This window comes from Labeo rohita, chromosome 12 (assembly GCF_022985175.1).
Source record: "Labeo rohita strain BAU-BD-2019 chromosome 12, IGBB_LRoh.1.0, whole genome shotgun sequence".
NCBI lineage: Eukaryota > Metazoa > Chordata > Actinopteri > Cypriniformes > Cyprinidae > Labeo > Labeo rohita.
Window position 1 is genome coordinate 7,900,277 of NC_066880.1, and position 21,001 is coordinate 7,921,277.

General features: G+C 33.5%; 1 protein-coding gene across 1 annotated transcript in view; it reads left to right on the forward strand.

Annotated features, from left to right (window-relative positions):
- Window positions 1-21,001, forward strand: part of cep131 (centrosomal protein 131) — a 32,291-nt gene that overhangs the window by 762 nt on the left and 10,528 nt on the right. Inside the window, 22 exon segments of the mRNA XM_051124151.1 lie at window positions 97-291; window positions 742-836; window positions 4,808-4,919; window positions 5,134-5,261; window positions 6,774-6,878; window positions 7,024-7,135; window positions 7,137-7,201; window positions 7,299-7,416; window positions 7,629-7,745; window positions 8,602-8,755; window positions 9,201-9,298; window positions 9,389-9,568; window positions 9,733-9,924; window positions 10,010-10,147; window positions 10,292-10,417; window positions 11,582-11,698; window positions 12,178-12,207; window positions 13,579-13,681; window positions 15,427-15,628; window positions 18,010-18,117; window positions 19,172-19,289; window positions 19,902-19,976. Coding sequence (XP_050980108.1) covers window positions 97-291; window positions 742-836; window positions 4,808-4,919; window positions 5,134-5,261; window positions 6,774-6,878; window positions 7,024-7,135; window positions 7,137-7,201; window positions 7,299-7,416; window positions 7,629-7,745; window positions 8,602-8,755; window positions 9,201-9,298; window positions 9,389-9,568; window positions 9,733-9,924; window positions 10,010-10,147; window positions 10,292-10,417; window positions 11,582-11,698; window positions 12,178-12,207; window positions 13,579-13,681; window positions 15,427-15,628; window positions 18,010-18,117; window positions 19,172-19,289; window positions 19,902-19,976 — 2,688 coding nt within the window.

Sequence of the window (21,001 nt, forward strand, 5' to 3'; positions counted from 1 at the left end):
TAAGCTCAGCTTTAAAATATTTCTAGCGATTCATTGGTCCAGCTTTTTTGTGCATTTGTCAGTTTTTATGACTGAATCTTCTTCTATGTCCATCAGGTTAAGATGCATACAACTCGCAGTCCATCCGCATCCATCCAGACAGGGGCTGTTGGAGACGTTCTGGACCTCAGTCTGTCCGGCTCTCAGCTCACAATGGGCCGCAGACCCAGCAGCGCTTCACCTGGAAAACACTTCTCTCGATCCATATCTGTATCCGTGGCAAGTGACGGCCGGGGGAAGCGAAACACTTTGGTGAGTCTGGCTACAAGATGTAATGATCAACAAGATAGTAGTTGGTCTTTTGTATAACAACACTGAATAAACAATGACAGTTACGCTTTATTAGTGCACAACAGTGATAACCATGCAAATTAAAGCATAAAAGTGACCTCTCTAAGCGGCCGTCTTCCCTTGTTTAACATAATTTAAGTTCTGTTATTATTCTGTTATTAATTCACAAAACAGTGTAGTTTATTTAAGTCATCTGAAGTCATACAATAACTTGGTGTAAGAACATACAGAAATTAATAAAATATGTAATTTGTTGTGCAGTTTGGACACAATAACATTAAAAATCATTGGTTGTCTCTTAACCAGATGTCATAAATCCACCCTTTTGTGAGAGGTGCTCCATTTTAAACCTGTTTTTGGTCTTCAGCAGGCCTAGTGTTATAACTGTTTTGCACTCTCTGTTGTTGGCAGACTGATGCTGGATTGGGAAGCTCACGAGCAATTAAGAATCTGCGACGGTCCAACAGCACCACACAGGTGAACCAGCAGGCCAACACAAGCCCCAGGTACAGAACCATCTGTCATTCCCTTGCATGCCATTTTTAAAAGTTTTTCACTTCTCGTGCTGATGCTGGTGAATCGTACATAAAGTTGTGAAGAACATGTCCAAGTGACCAAAAAAAAAATTTGAAATATTTTTTACTATTAAAAGAACTGTTTTCTATTTGATTATATTTTAAAATGTAATTTATTTATGTGATCAAAGCTGCATTTTCAGCATCATTAGTCCAGTCTTTGATGTCACATGATCCTTCAGAAATCAATCTAATATGCTGATTTGCTGTTCAAGAAACAATTATTATTATTATTATTATTATTATTATTATTATCAGTATTTAAAACAGTACATTCTTTCAGGATTCTTTGATGGATATGAAGATTCAAAGATCAGCATTTATCTGAAATTAAAAGCTTTTGTAACATTATACACTATACCATTCAAAAGCTTGGAGTCAGTGTAATTTTTTGTTTTATTTTATTTTAATTTATTTTATTATTATTTTTTGGTGAAAGAAATTATAAAAATCAATTCTGTTTTCAACATAATAATAATAATAATAATAATTTTTTTTTTTTTGAGCAGCAAAACAGAATATTAGAATGATTTCTGAAGGATCTTGTGACTGGAGTAATGCTGCTAAAAATTCAGCTTTGAAATCACAGGAATAAATTACATTTCAAAATATTCAAATAGAAAACAGTTATTTTAAACAATGAAAATATAAAAAAAAAACGGTTACTGTTTTTGCAGAAGAGACTTCTTTTTAAAAACAAAAAAAAAACATACTGTTCAAATACTTTTGACTGATAGTGTATGTTAATATTTATAAATAATAATATATTCAATTGTGCTTCTGTAGTTTATGTTGAACAAAGAGTATCGCATTACTATATTTATTTACAATATTACAGTTTTAAAATACTGTATTATATATATAGAGAGAGAGAGAGAGATACTATGTATTTATACTATGTAAAATACTATGTTTTTTTTATATTATGGTATTAACAATGAGGGTTTTTTTGTAATACAGTAAAACAGTATGTTTAATTATAATAAAAATAATGTCCCATTGCAAAAATAAAATAAAACAAAATAAAATAAATCTTCGTCCTAAATGCTACTAAAATAGCCTTTATGCCAAATATAAATTCTAAATTCTTTCTTTTGATTATGGGATGAAATTAATGTTTTTTGTGAGATTCACCCATCAACATGTGCCAGCTGTCCTATTCAGACCATGAGAATGGGCTATCCCCAAGGGATGTGAGGGAAAGGTTGGCTGACAACTTATTCAACATGTATGATTTTTTTTTTTGATGGCATGTTTGTGCACGTACATGTCTAGTGCACATGCCTGCACCCAAGCTGTGGTATGTCTGGTAGATCACCTCCTAAAAACTTAGAGGTTGGGGGTTTATACCCTTAAAGCAGCAACAGTTGGGGGTTGAGTGATTTTGGGTTTCCCCAGACAATAGCTATTGTGGCCTGGCGGCTGCAGCACAAGGCAAGCCAGAGGGGGCTGGGTTCAGCTTTGTCAAGAGGGGAGCCGGGGTCTCCGGTTTCACTCGAATGAGGACGCAGTGAAAGGAGAAGTGTGCACGCTGAAATTCTTTTGTCCGGCAGCTGCCAGCCCTGCCCTCCCGTCCCACTGCATCCTGGGATGCCACAAGGGGGTTTAAATGAAGGAACGACCAAATACCCCTCCCCCTTTCCCTCTGGTGCTTAATAACTGTCATTCCGTGACCTCTCTTCCCTTCTGAATCGCTTAAAAAGAGGAAACGTGGAGGAATGTAGTTCCTTGAATTGCTTTTCATTGGACCAGCTGACGCTAGGCGCCCCTTAAACCCCCAAAGCACTCACATATACATCCTGAAGTTGCTAGCACAGATGCCAGTGGGTCAGACTTAGGGGTGAGCATTGTGTTAAACATTTTATGCAATTTAAATGCGGAGGGATACGATTGCCATATGCTTATGGACATCTGCCCCTTTAAAATCAGCCTCTGCTGAAGCATTCCTCTGCCGTGAGCCCAGTGCAGCTGTTGTCACCTCTGAAAGGAAACTTTTGTTATTTTTTTGGATATGCTCATCTGATACGTTTAGCCTAAATAGTCTGGTTGTTTTTGCTGGAGATAGGTCTCAGGTCTAGCACTAGATTTGCTTGTATTTTTGTTATAAAGAAGGGAAACACAGACTAGGTATTTCTAAAATGCTCACAAGTATTTGTTTACAGCACATCACTAGTCCTGTACTAGTTGTGCTTATATGTGTGTGTATATATATATATATATATATATATATGTATAAAACTTATTTTTTTTTTTTTTTGCGATACAGTAATGAGAATTTGAGAGGAAAATCTGTTTAATTGTAATGAAAATATTGTCCCATTGCAAAAATAAAATAACCTTAAATAAAGTAAATATATATATTTTTTGTAAACTATTGTTCAAAAGTTTGAGATCAGTAAGATCTTTCTTTTTTTTTTTAAAGAAATTAATACTTAAAATGTTTTATAATACAAATGTTTTTGTATATATATATATATTTTAATCAGAAAAAAATTAAAAGAAGTACAATAAATACTTACTTTTTCTGTAAAGTACTGTTCAAAAGTTAGAGATGAGTAAGATTTTTCTCTTTTTAAAAGAAATTAATACTTAACATGTTTTTGTGTTTATATTATGTTTTTTTTATATATATATTTAAAACAGAATAAATTAAAATATGTACAATAAATATATTTTTATTACAGTGAGTTTTATTGCAATACAGTAATGAGAATTTGGGAGGAAAATCTGTTTAATTGTAATGAAAATATTGTCCCATTGCAAAAATAAAATAACCTTAAATAAAGTAATATATATATTTTTTGTAAACTATTGTTCAAAAGTTTGAGATCGGTAAGGTCTTTCTTTTTTTTTTTTTTTTTTTTTTTTTTTTTTAAAGAAATTAATACTTAAAATGTTTTATAATACAAATGTTTTTTTTTATATATATATATATATATATATATATTAATCAGAAAAAAATTAAAAGAAGTACAATAAATACTTACTTTTTCTGTACAAGTACTGTTCAAAAGTTAGAGATGAGTAAGATTTTTCTCTTTTTAAAAGAAATTAATACTTAACATGTTTTTGTGTTTATATTATGTTTTTTTATATATATATATTTAAAACAGAATAAATTAAAATATGTACAATAAATATATTTTTATTACAGTGAGTTTTTTTGCAATACAGTAATGAGAATTCGAAAGGAAAATCTTTAAAAAAAATAAAATGATCTTGGTCTTAAAAATTGTCCTTTTGTAACAAAAAAAATTGAAAAGAAATTAATATTAATAATTTTATTCAGCAAGAATGCATTAAATTGATCAAAACTGACATTTTTTACTAAGAAATTTAAATAAATGCTGTTCTTATATATATATACATATATATTTACATATATATATATATATATATATATATATATATATATATATATATATATATATATATATATATATAGAGAGAGAGAGAGAGAGAGAGAGAGAGAGAGAGAGAGAGAGAGAGAGAGAGAGTATATTAATATATTTTTATCATTAAAAAGCTGTTTTCAACGTTGATAGTAAGAAAAAATACTACTTTTGGACCAAAACAAAATGTCAGAATGATTTCTGAAGGATCGTGTGACACTGAAGACTGAAGTAATTATGCTGAAAATTTACCTTTGCCATCACATGATTAATAATAACAATAAATTACATTTTAAAATATATGATAAAAAAAACCCAGATATTTAAAATTGTAATAATATTTCACAATATTACTATTTTTACTGTAATTTTGTTCAAATAAATGGAGACTTGGTGAGCATAAGATATAAAAACCCAGAGCTTTTGAATGGTAGCTGGAATGGTGTGTAATTGTCTGACTTTTCTGTCTTTCCTTCCTTCCTGCTGTTCTCTCTCTGTATCTGATTGCAGTGAAGGCCAGACAGAAGACTTTCTGGCTCTGTTCAACAGCAGCTCTGATGGACGTAGAAAACTGGCCAGCCTCTCCAAGACATCCAAAGACCGTACTACTTGGAACATCTTGGTAATGTCCAACTCAACTTCAATCGTTATGGTTGTCAGATCTTATTATACTTGAAAATTATATGTAGGACTTTCTGTAAGGGTAATTTGCCCACTTGATTGTTATGCTGTAAAAATAACTTAAACTTATGAGCTCAGGAGGCCCTAAATAGTGGCAAGATATCATGCTGTAGATCTTGCTGTAGCATTGGTTTAAACTGATGTCTTGCTTTCAGGATGACCAGCCGAGAGCATTTCCTGTGCCCAGCAGCTCTCACAGTACCTGCAGTATGGATTCTCCTACAGGCCTAAAGAAGAGGGAAGCTGGCGTCTCTCTGGCTGCCAACTTCACTGCCAACAACAGGTGGGAAGCCATTTTCTCCTACGGCTTAGGCACTATTGTGTCCTAATGGGTAGCTTTCAAACTCTCTTGTTGCCATGACTACAGTGTCACGGACAACAGATTCACTTTTACGCCTTTTTTGTGCTTGTCAATCAAAGCGTTAGTATGCCGTAGGGAGAAGAGCACTAGATTCTTTTCAGTTTTATGGCTTTTAAATATACAGCACTGGTCAAACATTTTAGAGATGCTTGACTAAATTTATGTGTGTCATGACTTTAAGAACCTTTTTAACTTAAAAGTTCATGCTTAAATTCTTCTGTTCAAAAGCTTGTGGTCAGTGTGTTTTTAAAAACGTTTTAAAAACATTAAGTTGATCAAAATTTGACAGTAAATGGGGTCCTATGAAATCCATTTAGATTTATTTTTCTCAAATTTTTCAAAAACTTAAATTTTCCTGTTTTTTTTTTTTTATTTTTTATTTAATTTATTATTTATTATAGACTCTGTTTTAATGGTTAAACAAAAATAAATAAATATATAATAATGTGTAATTAATTGAAATCATGAAAGTACACAATGTAACAGCATTTTATTAAAAGTTTTACAAAAATTAAATTTTTAAGGACCTATGAAATGTTTTATTTTTTTTCTCAGATTCAGTTTTATTTTCAACAAATCCTGTTTTCCATGAATTTTCTGGATTCCATTTGAATAGTTTCATTAATTTGTAATAATTAAAAGCAGCTCAAATTAATTGATTTATGAAAAATTAATTATTATTTTTTAAAATATTATTTTTTTATTTGATTTGATTTGATTTTTTTTTCCAGAAATACTGTGTTGTGCATTTACATTTCTCTGGTAAATATTCTTTTTAAAAAAATAATGTTTTATTAATAATGTTATTAGTACACTCTAAAATGCTGGGTTAAAAACAACCCAGCACAGAGTGAAATATGGACAAACCCAGCGATTGGGTTATTTTGACGCAGCGGTTGGGTTAAATGTTTAACCCAACCTTCTTGGTAGTTTTATTTAACTCAAATATTGCTTAAAAATTAACGTATTTCTTGTGTAAAATAAACCCAAAATAGGTTGGAAATAACATTTATTATTATGTTCAATAAATGAACATTTATTATTAAGTTGAATAAATAATAAATAAATAATTAAAACTAATTAATTGCTTATTAATAAATGTTCACCTTTTAAATATTACTAAATATGTGTCTAATTTTTAATTTACAGCCTTTTGGGTTCATTTTAATCCAGCCATATAGTAATTTTTAAACAATAGTTGAGTTAAATAAAACTACCCAGAGGGTAGGATTAAACATTTAACCCAGCAATTGGGTTAGTCCATATTTTACCCAGCACTGGGTTGTATTCTATCCAGCATTTTTTAGAGTGTAGTAGTAGCCGTACTGTCATTGAACTAAGTAATGTATTTCTGTTACAGTTTCAAGTTAAACCAAACTTTTATTTTGACGGGTTGCCATAAAGTCCTTAAATTTTCTTTGCATTGACTTTCAGGAGCAATAAAGCAGCTGTGGGCAACTCTGTGACTCCCATCCTCCATAATAACCACTCAGAGAAACCCCTCACTCCCAAGAGCTCCAATCAGAAACCCTCCTTCAAGTAGGTTCATTATGATGTTGAATGATTGCACATCTGTGTAAGCTAATTTTAGACATAAGTCCTCTAAATAAGTCTCTCTTTTGCTTGAGTATGCTGTTTCCAGGCCTACACACTTACAGTATTTGCCCTCTCTCTGTTATAACAGTAACATAATCAAAGCCACCGTAAATGATGATGTGACTCTGGATGTGAGCTGTTCTCTTACAAAGTCTCAGAAGAACTTCTCCTCTGCGTCATCAAGCTCCAACAACAACGCCCCCTCGTAGCCCCCGAAGCCCAGGTCAGCCTCGCAGGCGAGAGGTGACCGAGGAGGAGGCCGAAAGGTCAGCAGTGTTTCTCAGCCCTAGTTGTGATCATCTCCATTCAAATATTTGATTGAACTTTGAGACATTTCAAACTGTTTATAAATGGCCTTTACAGGTATATTCAGCAGGTGAACCATGCTGCTATTACCATCCAGCGTTGGTATCGTCGCCATGTCAATAGAAAGAGAGCCAATGAGAATACAATCAAACACCTTCTCACATCCAAAAAAAAGGTAATGTTTTTCAACCAAGGAGGTCTATAAAACCTTCAAAATGCCCTTCAATGTAGAAAGATAATTTTTGCTTCCAGTTAATGTAGTTACATTATCTACCAGCAGAAGCTATATTCGATATTGTTCAAACGAGTGGTTAAGCTTTATGGTTTCTAGCTTATTTCAAAGGTTTCGCTCCAGTTCTTATGGATGATTTGGTGTATTTTTCATAGGAGAGAGAGCAGAGAGCAGAGGAGGAGAAAACTGCTGAATCACTGAAGAAGAAAGATGATGATCGAAAACGCATCAGGGAGGAGAAAGCTCGTCTGGCTCGACTTACCGCCATACAGGTACAGCAGTTTTCAGAAATTGTATACAGAACTAATATACACTACAGTTATAACGTTTGGGGTCAGTAATATATGTAACCCAGGACCATAAAACCAAGGGTCAATTTTGTGAAATTGAGACTTATGCATCATCTGAAAGCTGAATAAATAAGCTTTCCACTGACATATGGTTTGTTAGGATAGGACAATATTAAACATCTGGAATCTGGGGGTGCATAAATTAAAATATTGAGAAAATCGCCTTTAAAGTTCTCCAAATTAAGTTCTTAACAATGCATATTACTAACCAAATATTAAGTTTTGATATATTTACAGTAGGAAATTGACAAAAGATCTTCATGGAATTTGATCTTTACTTAATATCCTGATGATTTTTGGCATAAAAGAAACATCGATCATTTTTACTCATACAGTGATACACTTTGTTCTCTCCACTTTAGCCCTGATAGTAGACCACGACTACTGAAAGAGCTTATAAATGGAAAGAGACAAGAAACACTAGATGCCATCCTGGCAGGACATAAAAATGCAGACGCTTGTCGTTATGCTGCAACCACTGAAGGAGTTTCTCGGCGCAGATTTCACTCAATATCCGAGTGCGTTTAAACTCCTTGTGATGGTACAGCATTTGGTTCAAGCCTATGCTTATATCCATTGCCGCCTGTAAGCTCTTTCAGTAGCTGTGGTCATCATATCAGTATTTTATTTTCCGAGTTGTGTGGTAAAAATAGCAACGGGTAGTGCCAGTAGCTCATCGACTGCAACCATTTCACACCATCGCACTGCTTTTAAAGTTTGTGTTGGCTAAGACATTGTTTTCTGACTTATTGGTGCATCATTTGTTCATCCCAAACAGGAGCTTCAGCAGAAAAGAGCCCAGCGTGCTGCTGAGGTACAGCAGATTGCGGAGGTGGAGGTAGAGGCACTAAGACATGCTGCTAAAGTGGGGCGTAAAAAGCTCACCAAGAGTTCACCCACTTCTCCCACTGATGTCAAGGCTAAGAACACAGGTGTGCACTATTCTCTCTGTTCAAACTCAATGTCCTGTACCTACTTCTGTTTTTTTCTTAATACTTTGTAGGTGAGTGTTCTGAAAATTTCTGACTCTTCAGTCATAGAAAATCATCTTGAGTAGTCGCAAGTAGGGCTGTCATTAACGATTATTTTGACTGATTACTCGATTATTCTGTCGATTAATTGAGTAATCGGATAATGTTTTTGTAATGGAAATAGACCTAAGCAGACAACAGACATCAAAATGATCTAAAATGCATATATAATAGCAATAAGGCAATAATAATTGTTTTAAATAAAATATCAAATGCAAGTTGATTCTCGTCTGTGGAATCTGCTTTGCGTATTTTGACGGCAAATTGACACGATTTTTTTATTAAGTACTTGAAGTTAATCAAATCGTGACAGCCCTAGTCACAAGGTTTGGTATTTATTCTTCAGATTCTAATGTGAACGTGGTGCCTGATCTGGATGATGTGACGAATCTGAGGGCTGCATCACCCGCTGGGTCTGTATGCAGAGGATCTCAGTGTTCTCAGGTATCCTCTCACAACAAACTGGTCCTGATTCCACCAGCTGTGAAAAGAAAAAAAAAACACTTTTGCTTATCACATCACTCATTTCCTCAGGAGATCCTCCAGAGGTCTGTGAGCATGGAGGACCAGCGGCAGGGGGCGTCATCGAGCAGGGCTCAGTCAAAAACCACTCTGAATGACTTGCTGGACACACTGAAGCTCTTAGAAGAGGAGCCAGAGAGACTGCCAGAGCCCAAGAGCTACAGGAAGGACAAGTATTCGTGGATCGACGAGGTGAGTTGATACTTTCTAATCATAGTCTATACTTCTATAAATACACTACTGTTTCATATGCTTACCAAAGCTGCATTTACATGATCAAAAATACAGTAAAAACAAACTATTGTCAAAATTTAAAATATGCATTTTTGCCTCCACATGCATTTTTTTATTTTCAGGATGGAGACTCCAATTCCCTGACAACGGATAATGTGGAACGGCACAGGCAGCTGAGTCAGGCTCCAGCCCTGCCAGATGGGGGCGCTTTGCTTTCAGAAGCCAAACTGCAGAGCATTATGAGCTTCTTGGATGAGATGGAGAAGTCAGAGCAGGAAAGACCACGCTCAGTCACCTCTGGATCACATAGAGAGGTAAGCGCATCTGAACTGAGCATATGAAGTCAAGATTTATGCTGTATCAGCACTGAATTTTATATTCATGTGTATGTGAGTGTAGGTGGTGTTATCTGAGGAAGATCTAGCAGTTGTGGAACAAGCCTCAGCCACAGCTGCAGAGGTCACAGGCTCTATGATGAGACTCAAACTAGAGCTGGATGAGAAAAAACGCACAGTCAATATGCTACAGACAGCACTGGTAAAACACACACACATATTATCATCAGAATGGTTCAATATACTGTACAACCTCCAGTGATCTTCCGTTTATGTGCAATATGCAACAGATGATCCATGAATTGTGCTGTCTGAGTCTAATATAAAGGTGAATGTGTGTCTGTAGACCCAGCAGAGGGAGCTGACGATCCGGCATGTGAAGGAGACAGAGAAAGAGCTCAATCATACATTCCAGTTACAGAAGCAGCAGTATGAAGCTACGATACAGAGACACTTGACGTTTATAGACCAGGTATTAATCTAAGCATGGTCTAACTGCAATACACCAGACCTCAGCACACAACAACTTATTTAGATCAGTTAGGTCTAGACCTAAATCTATTTAGACCAGTTTGCTTTTTTCAGAATGTTTGACCAATTCTCGATTTATTTATTTTACGATTTTTAATTAGTTAACTTGAAAATGTAACTGCAACATGATTCAAGTAACCCTCTAGTTAGAGAATTTTAATCCAAGTGCACCACACGTGAAGTTGTCAACATGATGTAAATTTTAAACAAATCACTTGTTCAATATCTTTGCAGAAAAGATGCATGAACTACAATTACATCTTGTTCATACCTGTCTTATGCATATTATGTACACATGTTAAGAAATAATACAAGGAAAATGCTTTAAAAAAATCTCAAAAGTCAAATTCGAAATGATTGAAGGTATAACATTATTGGCATATTGACATATTATTGGCATATTGTCAAAGTGTCTAATTCTATTGTATGGTAATATTTCTATTCAAAATCATGATTCCTTGATTTTTAAAATATAAAATAGTGGCAAAACATTAAATTCGAAATAATACAATTGGGAAAATCGCCCAGCCCTAAGACTTTCCAAGAATTACAGTACATTACAGTAAAACATTAAAATCATCATTGAGAATAATGGGAATTACAAAAAAAAAAAAAAAAAAAAATGCATCATTTGGACACAATGAAATGAAAACTGAAGGCAAAAGGTGCTTAATTGTCATGATAAATAATGTCATAATGCAAAAAAAAAATCTTAAAATAAAGTTCACTTACACATTTTTATATAAACAAATGTAATATTTTAAACATTTTAATGGTATATAAAAATTATTTGTAAAATTATTACAATTTGTAAATAATTTTTGTAATCATTTTAATAGTAATTTTATATTAGTTTTGTTGCTATGTTTGTATATTAATAAATTGTTAAAGATATTTAGTATATTGATCTTCAAATAAGTATTTTAGAATGGTTTCTGAAAGATCATGTGACACTGAAGACAACAATATCAGTAATGATGCTGAAAATTCAGCTTTTCCATCACAGGAATAAATGATATTTTAAAATATATTCAAATAGAAACAAGTTATTTTAAATTGTAATAATATTTCACATTTTAAATAAATTAATCTCTTTCTTTCTCAGCTGATTGACGATAAAAAGGCCCTGAGTGAGCGCTGTGAGGAAGTAGTGGGGGAACTCAAACAGGTGGATCAGAAATACACTAAGAAGATCGCTCAGATGCAGGAGCAACATGAGATGGTGCGTTCAGTTTAGATTCATGTTTTGAGGTCATCAACTTTGGCCACAAGGGGGCGATTGAGCTTTAAATGTCTGTTTAAGTTTGTTATAGACCAGGGGTGCTCAACCCTGGTCCTGGAAATTGACTTTCCTGCAGAGTTCAGCTCCAACCCTGACCAAACACACCTGAACCAGCCTAATTAGGATCTCAAGGAGCACTTTATAATTACAGACAGGTGTGTTTTATTAGGGCACCCCTGTTATAGACTATGCAACATCAGTGTCGTGTGCTGTTTCTGCAGCTATTTTTTTTCCACTGGTTTGTGGTTCTCTCTCTGCTGCTATATCTCTGCACACAGTCTTGAGTATGTGCCTATTAACTTGTGCACACCATCAAGTGCATGTTCGCTTGCCGTGTTGCTTTGCCAGCGCTAACTGTTTTTCTCTTTCTGCGTTTGTTGCGTGTTTCTTTCTTAATCTTTCCTCCTGTCTGTCTGTAGGTGTGGCAAATTCTGGGTCCCATGTGTGAGGTAACTCTTGTTTTTCTATCTAACCCCTCATAACTCCAATGTTCTGTCATTTCCATTCTTTTATTCCTCTCTTATCTAACACAGACTTGCAGATTTTTCATTTTGCTTGGAGCCATTAACCTTGCATGGTTTTTTTTTTTTTTTTTTTTTTTTTTTTTTAGCCTCATGGAACTCACCAGCTGGCTTTTGGTGACTTGCTGGAATAACAAGAGTTTGGTAGCTCTTCGCTACTTGGACGTGCCAAGGTGACCATAGCCAGTATGTCAAGATTTTTAGTGTATTACAACTTTTTTAGTATATTTCACAACGCTGTTTTTTTAAGGTTTTTGCTGATATGACAGTTTACTAAACAGCTAAAAAACCAACGATTTTAGAGCGCTCGTGCTATAATCCTTTGATTAGATTGACAGGACGGCTGATTTGATGATTGCCTAGCAACATAAAAAACCGCAATGCACTGCTCTTTTTTTAAAAGTCACCAGAAATAGGCTTTATGTCTGCGTTAAAGAAAAAGGTAGGTAATGGGAATGCCAAAATACACTGATGGAATGTTCAGCATTTAAAATGTAACTGAGTCACACTTCATTTGCACAAACAGGGCTGTGGAATGCGGAAAAACAGCAAGGTCTCAATATATTTCCAAGCCGGTCAAACTGCTAGTATTGAGACCTTGCTGTTTTTCCGCATTCTACAGCCCACATTCCATCAGTGTATTTTGGCATTCCCATTACCTACCTTTTTCTTTAACGCGGACATAAAGCCTATTTCTGGTGACTTTTAAAAAAAGAGCAGTGCATTGCGGTTTTTTATGTTGCTAGGCAATCATCAAATCAGCCGTCCTGTCAATCTAATCAAAGGATTATAGCATGAGCGCTCTAAAATCGTTGGTTTTTTAGCTGTTTAGTAAACTGTCATATCAGCAAAAACCTTAAAAAAACAGCGTTGTGAAATATACTAAAAAAGTTGTAATTCACTAAAAATCTTGACATACTGGCTATGGTCACCTTGGCACGTCCAAGTAGCGAAGAGGTGCAATGTATCATTCTTTGTGTTGAATCTTTAGATTAAATTAATTGATTCAATTCACAAAGCCCATCTGAACGATTCACTAACAAATCAGATATCATCACTACTTTTGTCAATAAAGTTCAAATGTTTGAGCTATCCTGTGACTTTGGACTTGATTTTTGGTGTTTTTGCATCTTTTTAACACTAGAACACTTCAGTCCCTATTCATTGTAATTAGACAGTGAACATGAACAGTGCATTCTGCACATTTTCTTCTTCTGTGTTCCTGTAAAACCAAAAAATGAGACTGGCCTGTCTTCTCTTTCTGTTTAACCCTTTTTCCATCTCTCTTTCTCCACATAGGAGATTAAGAAGCTGAAGGAGTTAATGAGTGCCACAGAAAAGATCCGCAGGGAGAAATGGATTGATGAGAAGACCAAAAAGATCAAGGAGATCACTGTAAAAGGTCAGGAGAATTCAACAACAAGTGCCTGTTCACACCAGTGCCACATTTATCTGATTGGAATCAGATCACCGCACCCTTCAACAATATCAATTACAGTCCAGTTTGCATGTTTCTCTAAACCCAACTGTCAAAATGTGTCACACATTTATGATTTACATTGGTGGCATAAAGAAAAAATTGGCTTGTAGATGCCACACCTCAAAAAAAAATGTATGTGCCTCTGTTAAACTGGCTTTTAGTGACTAACTGTAGTAACAAATGTTTGTTCAGGCATTTCCAACCTGGTCAAACCACATATCAAACACGTTACAACATATTCAAACCGAAATCAGTATACTGGTATAAACAGTGCACAGCATAAATGAGTACACCCCCTTTAAAAACAAATTCAGCAATTACTCTTTACTTATAAGACATGTTAGGGTTCTTTGGAGATATGATGTCCCAACAAGCCTGCTTGATCAGTTACCAAAGTAGAATGTCTAAATTATTCAGCGAAATAAGATTTTTTTATTTATCAAAGTGATAAAATGTTATGTTGCAAAAATGAGTACACCTTCCTGAAAGTTACTAAATAAAACAAAACAAAAAAAATTTTAGTGTAGGTTTAAAACAATTTTTGATCAATAGGTAAGTATATTGAAACTTTTAAAGACAAGTAATTTCCTGACAGCTTTTATAGCCTACTGAGTCATACTCAGACTTAATGCTGTCAACAATGAAACCACTTGGGAGAGAACTGCCAGGTGACTTATTTCTTGGCATAACAGAGGACAATGGTACAAGATACCAAAGTTATTGTTTTAAGTGTGAAAATATAGCAGAAGTAGCATCAACATTCAAAAACAATGGACTTGTTACAAGGCTCCTAGAATAATCAGGTCTTCACTTTAGGTTTTCATTTAGTGAAGAGTGAATTTTTGCTAGAAAAAGAGCCGGAGAGATACTATGCAAGCGTAAAAAGCTATGAAAAGATTGACACTTCATCTTATGGAGTATGATACAGCCTGTAAAAGTGACATGCATGGTTGTTGTTACCACTAGAATTTACTAATGTACCCAAAGCACAATAAACACATTTAAACTCTTCCAAGGCCCATATTTACAAAATATGGACTTCTGGGAAGTCAAGGTCGTCCTCCAGGAGTTAAACAGGACAAATATGAAAAGTTGTCACAAACTTGTACACTCAGTGCCAAGAAGGGTCAGAGCAGTGTACTTGAAGTTCTGGAGAACATACTAAGTACTAGAATATTATATTTAATATAATATATATATAATTATATATATCATATAATTATATATATAATTATATATTATATTTGCTGAAGAATTGATAAAAATTGGCATATATTTTGTTGTTTTTATTAAGTATATGTTTAATACATTTCAATTTTGCCATCTTTCCATGAATTATATTAGTGATCATTAAGAAAATACATATATACACACACACACACACACACACACACACACACACACACACACATATATATATATATATATATATATATATATTCTTAGTACACAACACTGATCACCACATCTAACACCACCAGTGCAACTTCTATTTAAAATTTTTTGCCAGTTTAATACCATTTTTAATTACAAATGAAATATTGAAATGAAATATTCCTTCTTCGAATTACATTGCAGTTTCCATGTTGATTTTGATTGCAAACATTTATTTTAATTTTGATTAATGTTGCATGTTTGCATAACTGTCTCTTCCTGTATGCCCTCAGGTCTGGAGCCAGAGATTCAGAAGCTCATCTCCAAACACAAACAGGAGCTGAAGAAACTCAGAGTTCTTCACGAGGCAGAGCTGCTTCAGGCAGACGAGAGGGCTGCTCAGCGTTACGTCAGGCAGACCGAGGAATTGCGACAGCAGTTGGAAAGAGAAAGAGATGAACAGTGCCAGAGAGAGAGAGAACTGGCCAAGCAGAGGTACACACACCCTTACGAACTCACATGTGTCCAGTGCACAGAATCATCTGCTCACAGAATACACATCTGTTCGTCAGAGATCAAACTGGTGACAGTGACGGGCAGCCAAGGTGATGTGTTCACAGATGTTAGAAAACACAAACATATTCACACAAAAAAGAAAAGCAGACTGGAAAAGAGCAGCAGAGGAAGCTGACTAGACATGACCTCAAAGCTAAATACTGCTTTTGAAAACACACACAAAGACATATTTACTTAGTTAACACAGTCTGCTGTTTTTAAAGAGTCTTTTATTATTATTATTATTATTTATTATTTAACATAATTAAAAAATATTAAGGTGATTAATCGCATACAAAATAAAAGTTTGAGTTTGCCTAATATATGTGTATAATTATTATGTATATATAAATACAAACACATTTATGTATATATTTAAGAAATATTTACAATATATTTACATATATATTTATTATAATTTTAATATAATTTGTTATATATAAATAAAAATATTTTGTACATAAATAATATATTTCTCTTAAATATATACATTAATTTGTGTGTAGTTATATATACATAATAATTATACACAGCACACACACATATATTAGGAAAACTAATATGTGTGGGATTAATCACGATTAATCATTTAACATCCCTAAAAAATATATATATATATATATATATATATATATATATATATATATATATATATATATATATATATATATATATATATATATATATATATTATTATATATTATTTTATATTACTTTTTTATTATTTATTTTTATTAAAGGCCTCATCCTTTTCATTTTTCCTTTTTTTTTTTTTTTTAAATAACCCAACATTTTTAACCCGGTTTATAACTGAACCCTGATTTTCTATAAATGGTTTTATTTCACACACAAGCCTCTGTCAGAAACTCTTCATGCAGATATCTCCTGACAAAACTGAATAAAAACACACTATGAAACGCATACAAAAAAGGAAAATACAAAATAAAAGCACTGAAAACATGGTTTATGACTCTGAAACCACATGATTGCTTTTCAGAATGAAATTTATACTACCGTTCAAAGGTTTTTAATGTTTTTTATTATTATTTATTTGATTTAACATACAGTAAAAACCGTAATATTGTAAAATAAATTATTATTATTTAAAAATAAATTTTCTATTTTATTTTAAAATGCCTTTTATTTCTGTGAAGGCAAAAATGTATTTTCAGCAGCCATAACTCCAGTCTTCTGTTTCAACATGATCTTTCAGAAATCATTTCTAATCTTTGATCAAAAAAGAAGTTTTGAAAGAACATAATGTTACGAAAGATTATCATTTCAAGTGTCTAGACTGCATCCTTCCTGTTTAAAAGGTCTCTCTCAAAAAAAAAAAAATAATATTTTTGACCCCAAACCTTTGAACGGCCAGTTAAGCAGTCATTTACTGAGAATTTCCTATACTTTGTATCCAACCTGAATTTATGTCCAGATTTCAAAATGAGCACCATCTGGATGTGAACACGTGTCACAAACTAGCTTTGACAATATTCCACAAAAAAAAAACAGCACAAAGGTTTTGAAACAGAAGTAAATAATGACGTTTTCATTTTTAGTGAACAGTTACTTGGATTTTTGTGTGCATAGTGTTGAACTTGCACATATGCACTCAATATAATAACGTAAGCCTGAATGTGTTTGGCTTTGAGGAGGTTTATGGTACGGCATGTCCTCCCACATTCCATAAATTTCTTCATTCGATCCTAAAAAGTAGACTCACTGTTTAACTGACTTCTATAAGAATTGTGGATTATTCACAAGGGATAATAAAATCAGCATGACTATGTGTGTTTATTAGGTTGTCTGTGTATGACAATGAAAAGTATGTCTTTTTTGTGTGTGCATAAAAACAATGTAGCATACACAGTGGAATTTTCACATGCCTTGTTGCACTGTTTATTTCCTTATTTTATGCAAATCAGATAATGAGACAAACACACTCCCAGTTGTGTCCTATTCACAACGACAAGGTAAGATAATGGCTGAATGATAATTTCAGGCCATGAACACAAGGCAAACATTCCTAAAATCTTTGCCTGTCTTTAGTTGCTGTTGCCAAGGTCAGGTGAAAATGTACACAAACGCACCCTTTAAACAAACCTAAGCTTCTGCAAGTGTTGATTGCTCAGTGTTTATTGTGGTTATTATGTGAATAAGGGTTTTGCACTAAGTACATAAGTGGCACAACTAAATTCATCCTTCTAATCCTTGTATATAAAACAAGAATGAAGTCTCAATTTCCCATGCATTGAATTTTACAAACACGTATTCATTGAAAGTCTGTGTACAACTGAGAAGATAAATGTGCGTTTGTGTCTCAGGTTTGAGAAACAGCTGCAGGAAGAGGAGAACGCGCTGCAGCAGCAGAGGAGACGTCTTTATAAGGAAGTGTCTGAGGAGAAAGAGCGAATCACACAGCTGGCAGCCAGGTCAGGTTTAAAGGTTGTTTAAGGTTAAATTACTGATCCACTGGGTGCCAAATGTTTCTAGCCAGGAATTGTCTTAACAAATAATTACTAAATAATTAAAGAAACTTCCATGTGTTTCCATGTGTTTCAATAAAAACTACTACTAGTCACTACTACACTACTAGTCAAAAGTTTTTGAACAGTACGATTTTTAATGTGTTTAAAGAAGTCTCTTCTGCTCACCAAGACTGCATTTATTTGATTCAAAGTACAGCAAAAGCTGTGAAAGTCTGAAATATTTATACTTTTAAAAATAACTGGTATCTATTTAAATATATTTTAAAATGTAATTTATTTGTGTGATTTCAAAGCTGAATTTTTAGCATCATTACTCCAGTCACATGATCCTTCAGAAGTCATTCTATTATTTTGATTTTGATCTGAAATAGAAATCTTTTGTAACATTATAAATTCTACTTTCTCCAAGCTTTTGAACAGCATAGTGTATAATGTTACAAAATCATTTTATTTTAGATAAATGCTGATCTTTGGATCTTTATATTTATCAAAGAATCCTGAAAAAAATGACTCAACTGTTTTAAATATTGGTGGTGATAAAAATAATAATAATTAATGTTTCTTGAACAGCAAATCAGTATATTTGAAAACATTTCTGAAGGATCATGTGACACTGAAGACTGGATTATTGATGCTGAAAATGTAGCTTTGATCACAGGAATAAATTACATTTTAAAATATATTCATATAGAAGGCAATTATTTAAAAAAGTAAAAGTATCTTAGAATATTACTGCTTTTGCTGTATTTTGGATCAAATAAATGTGGGCTTGGTGAGCAGAGGAGAATTCTTAAAAAACATTAAAAATCTTACTATTCAAAAACTTTTGACATCACAGTCAGTGACTTTATCTTGTTTTAAGAATGTAGATGTTTTTAGTACACAGCAAGACTAAAAAATACTGGTTAAGCAAATGTTTTTTTAGCAGGGACTGTCCAAAAGAGAGGGACAAGATGGAAGTTATAACTAAGTACGAATATGTTTGTGTGTTATATAGGCAGCATGCTGAGCTGGAGGACTTGAGAAAGCAGTTGGAAGAGAACAGCTCTTTGGCAGCAAGAGCGCTGAGAGAAGAGCTGGAGAAGAACAGAGAAGAGCAGGAGAGACGACACCAGGTAAAACACTTGCACATCTAGTCATAATGATACACCCAATCAGATATGAAGAAATTAAGTCACACAAATTTGGTAAGACATGAGGTGGTTAACTACGCCTTTGAGACTTTGTGCAAGACTTTCAGAAATTGTAACACATCAGATAACATGCTTTTGTTGTATTACTAATACTTTTTATGAGTAATGCCCAATTAAATGTGATGCAGCCAGTCTGAATAAGCAAGCAAACCACCAACAAGAAACAGAAAACCGGCAGTATAATTGTTGCAACTTTTTATTATTATTATTATTATTATTATTATGTATTAGTGACACCAACTGGTTTTAAAATTTCGGGAAATGTCTTCTGAATGTCTGTTATACTATGCAGCATCTCCTTCCTCCTATGCGTCATTGCTTTTCTAAACCCAGCCAATATTTTTTTTATTTGTTTTTTTTTTTTTGCTTGAGGCTTTCAGGCGCAGAACTCAAATTACCTGTCTGTTTAGATGTGTACGTGTGTTTGATGGTGCAATGTTTGCAGAGGTTACATGAAAGCACCTTATTGTCACATTGAATAGCATCTCGTTCTTTTGGTTGTTTTTAATTGTGTTTTTGTCTATCTCTAATTAGGTTGAAATAAAGGCCCTGAAAGAACGACTTGAGATTGAGAAACAGACATGGGAAGAAAATTATATGAAAAAAGAGGTTTGTGTCTTCACAAGTCTTTCAAGCAGAAATGATGAGTTTATATTTATCTTGTTCTATGCATATTTTGCATGTTGACAGTGAGAGAATGCATATTTGAAAAGCAATTGTGTATGTGCACGTTTGGAATTTGGGCTAAATGTACATCTAAAATTTGCAGTACATTACGGTTATGGTACAATTAAATTGGTTAAATTACACCATAGTGTCCACTTCTGCTTTCTGAGACTCTCAGATGTGAAAGTTTCCCAATTTACACTTCACACGTTTTTTTTTAACAGAATAATACTTTTATTCAGAGAGGATGCAATAAACTGATAAAAGGTGAAAATAAAGGGATTTATTGTATTACAAAAGATTTCTCTTTCAAATAAATGCTATTCTTTTGAAATTTTGAATTTCCATTAAAGGAAAAAATTGATCACTGTTTCCACAAAAATATTAGACCGCACAGCTGTTTTCAACATTGATAATAATAATAATAAAAATGTCTCTTAAGCACGAGATCAGCATATTAGAATGATTTCTGAAGGATCATGTGACACTTCATCAATGGCTGCTGAAAATTTAGCTTTGCATCACAGGAATAAATTACATTGTAAACTAGATAAGTAAATTTTAAGAAAAACTTTGAGTTGGCTTGAGAAAGCCTGGCCTGAACGTTTGAAGCAGTTGTAAAAGTATGAATGCTGATGTTGCTATCATAATTTAGTACAATGCTTACATTATTTAACATGTTGTTGACTTGTTTTACCATGATTAACTTGTTGCTTGCATTTTCATAGGCTGGTTACAATGTTGTTAGCATGATTAGCAAGTTGCTAGCATGTTTATAGCCTGATTAGCATGATGCTAGCATGTTTCTAGTATGATTAACATGTTAATAGCATGTTTCTAGCATGATTAACATGTTACTAGCATGTTGTTATCATGATTAGCTGGTTAATAGCATGATTCTAGCATGATTAACAAGTTACTAGCATGTTGTTAGGATTATTAACAAGTTACTAACATGTTTATAGCCT